At 44.5% G+C, this 3,004-nt stretch overlaps 1 protein-coding gene across 1 annotated transcript in view; it reads left to right on the top strand.

Annotated features, from left to right (window-relative positions):
- Positions 1-24: 24 nt before the first annotated feature.
- Positions 25-3,004, top strand: part of LOC116185703 (glucose dehydrogenase [FAD, quinone]-like) — a 7,787-nt gene continuing 4,807 nt past the window's right edge. The window contains exon 1 of the mRNA XM_031510726.1: positions 25-262. Within this exon, the coding sequence (XP_031366586.1) occupies positions 55-262 (208 nt within the window). The 5' untranslated portion in view covers positions 25-54. The remainder of the gene's footprint in view (positions 263-3,004) is intronic.

The raw sequence follows: 3,004 nt of genomic DNA, 5'->3' as shown, positions 1-3,004 counted from the left end.
AATAACCCGTTTTTTCTTTTTCTTTTTTTTTTTTTTCCGTACGTGCTTCGTAGAATGTCGTACAACCTGTCAATCTCGCCGAGCTGCCCGGATCCGAATCTGGGGCCGAGCCTCGCGCAGGTGTGCCCGGGATCGCAATTTTTGACGTTCATGAGCCTGTTGAACACGTTCGTACTCGCCAAGGAGGAGATCTCGCTGCTGTGCGAACGATTCAAACCCGTGGAACCTGCCGAATATTATTACGATTTCATCGTGGTGGGCGGTGAGTACAAACCCATCATTCGATTTCGATCGTGCATTTTAATCGAAATATCATTAGCTTTCGCCATTTTTTTTTCTCTCTCTCTCTCTCTCGATAATATAAACGTGCAGCGTGCAGTTGAACGGGGTCTATTAAGGATATACTCGCTTTCTCGTCGTTTGCACGCAACGCGATATTATAATAACAAATTATAACGAAGGAACGTTTGTTATTATCGCGTAACGCTCGCGTAACGATCGTTCATTATCTGAACACCCGTTAATTGAACTTTTTGTTTTGTAATATTCGCGATGCGCATCGAGAGCGAAATCGTTGGAAATCGATCGAGAGATCGATTCGAAAGTAGGTGAAAGAAACATTTTTTCCTTTCCCGATCGTTATTCCGTTATTTCGCACGCTCATCAATTGGATCGTTAATCGCTCACAAGTTGGAAAGTTATCCGATTCGCGCCAAGTCTCCTCGAAAGAAGGAAAGATTCGTTCGCGTAATACGTTCACTCTTGATCGAGCCTCGGTTCGAGAAACTTTCGATGCGCGAGGACAGGACGAAACCATAATAAATCGAAACAAGTATCGGCGGCGCTTGCCACGATCTCGATTCTGTGCCATTACTCGCTTGTTTCGCAAAGAGAGAGCGGACGGCACTTTTTCCCTCGAATTTCCATCGAATCCAAACGCTTTTCAATCCGTATATATTATGCCCTCGTTTCGAGATCGAAAAACGATTTCTTTCTTATTATATTCGTATCCTCAGGTTAACTCGAAAGAACGCGTGTTTCATTATCAGATCAAAAGGTTATTGTTTAAAAACGACGTAAGAAGGTTATTCGTATTTAACAACGTCGTGATCGAATTAATGGGGAAAAGTATGCATAGAGAAATGTATAGTTTCTTACCGATTTTCAAAGTGACTCGAAACAAACAAGACCACGTGACTCCGCCCGAACTTTAAATAGGATGAAACTGACTCCTCCTCTTTCTTTCGGTTCTCCCTCTTCCTTCCATCCGACGATAAAAATTTCGAAATCGAAAAATACCGTTTTTTCTTTTATTTTTCGAACGAAAAATATTCACAACGATCGAATCCCTAGACTCGCGGGAGAAACGCGCGAAATCGCATAATTATATTATTTTCTATAAAAATCGTATACCGTTTATCCGAAAGATAAACAACCGCGCTGTATCGCGTTTCGTTCCAGCCGACGAGCAACGAACGAATTTCGCAATTTCGCACGGGGATTCGAACGAAAAAAGGGGGGAGGGGGGATTGTTCGAAGGCCGGAAACGCAGAAACGCGAAACAAAGACTAACCGGTGGAAAAACTGGCCGAGGAGGGGGGAGGTGTCGCAATGGCGTCGACGAGGGAGGGTGACGAAAAGTCGAGAGACTCGTTCGAGCGTGGCGAATCGCATCCAGAAACAGTGGTGGAGGGGAGGGAGAGCAAAGCGAAATAATCATATTTGACTCGGACGCGGTTTAAACCGTTTTCTCCCCTCCTCCCTATGGAAGCTGTTGTTTCTAAACGGGTGGAAGAGTCGCCTCAATTTCGAATCGCTCGTTTCACCCGCCTCCTCCTATTTATTTATTTATCCACGCACGGATAACAAAATTATCCCACGCAGAATGACATCGGTGATGACTGTGACGGTAATTCGTCGATTATCGCGGGAGATCACGTTCGTTCACGCGGATTATTGATACTAAACCGTTATTCACTCCATCGATTACCGCGTTATTAATATCATTTTCGATTCCTATCGTAATCTCCTATCCATCTCTCGATCGTACGAGCACACCTTCTCTGCATTTGCTATTCATGGTGTATTCATTGCATTGCGGTCACATTAGATTATTAGATTTCGAGAAAGTTTTATTATTCTCGAGAAAGTCGAGGAGAGCGGATCGAGGAAAGAATCGATTTCGTAGCGGAAAGTTAACCGTCGTTCGAGAGGCCTCGTGTAAAAAGAGGAAAGGAAAAACATTGTCTTTGCAATTGTTTCAACCTATATTATGAATTAAATCGTTAAATCGTTAAATTTATATATATATATATATCTCGAATATTCGGAATCGGCAATCGGTTCGCGATCGCGTAGCTCAACGACGACAACGAGCCGATCTTCCATCCCTCTCAAAAACCGCAAAGGGATCTCGATGAGGTGTGAAAACCCTGTTATTGCTTCCGTTACGTAAATCCCTTTCAGGGCGTGATTAAAGGAAGAAGAAATTATCCGGATCGGTAGGAAGGATCACGAACACGCGCGCGGCAATTATGATAAAATATGCATTTCGCCGGGTGCCGCGAAAATATTTTATAATAGCCGGCCGGCCCCGTTATTTCCATAATCTCGCCGAATATTCAACGTATCGCGCGATGAAAATGTTATTTTCCCCGGTGACACTTTTCTCTCTCTCTCTTCCTCTTTTTTCCTTCTCATCCCCGGGCATCGATGCACGGCCACGCGCAGATTAGCGTGAAATTTCCGTCACACTATGCGGATCGTAAATTCCGATCGAACGTTATCTCACACGCACGCACGCTCTTCACTTCGTCCCCTTCCCTGATAGGGAATCCTTAAGAGATATATCAAAAAGAAAGAAAGAAAATGCACGAAGGAGGAGAGATCGGTAGGCGAGCGGTAGACAAACAACGGCGCGGTAGGTAGGAACGGCGATGGAATGTAAATAAAGTCGCGGCTAAAGTCGAGTCGAGCGAAGGATTCGAGCGCTCCGCCGTAAGAC

The sequence above is a fragment of the Apis dorsata genome, unplaced genomic scaffold (assembly GCF_000469605.1).
Source record: "Apis dorsata unplaced genomic scaffold, Apis dorsata 1.3 scaffold_28, whole genome shotgun sequence".
NCBI lineage: Eukaryota > Metazoa > Arthropoda > Insecta > Hymenoptera > Apidae > Apis > Apis dorsata.
The sequence above is the reverse complement of the archived record's forward strand: the minus strand, read 5'-3'. Positions and strand labels throughout refer to the sequence as shown.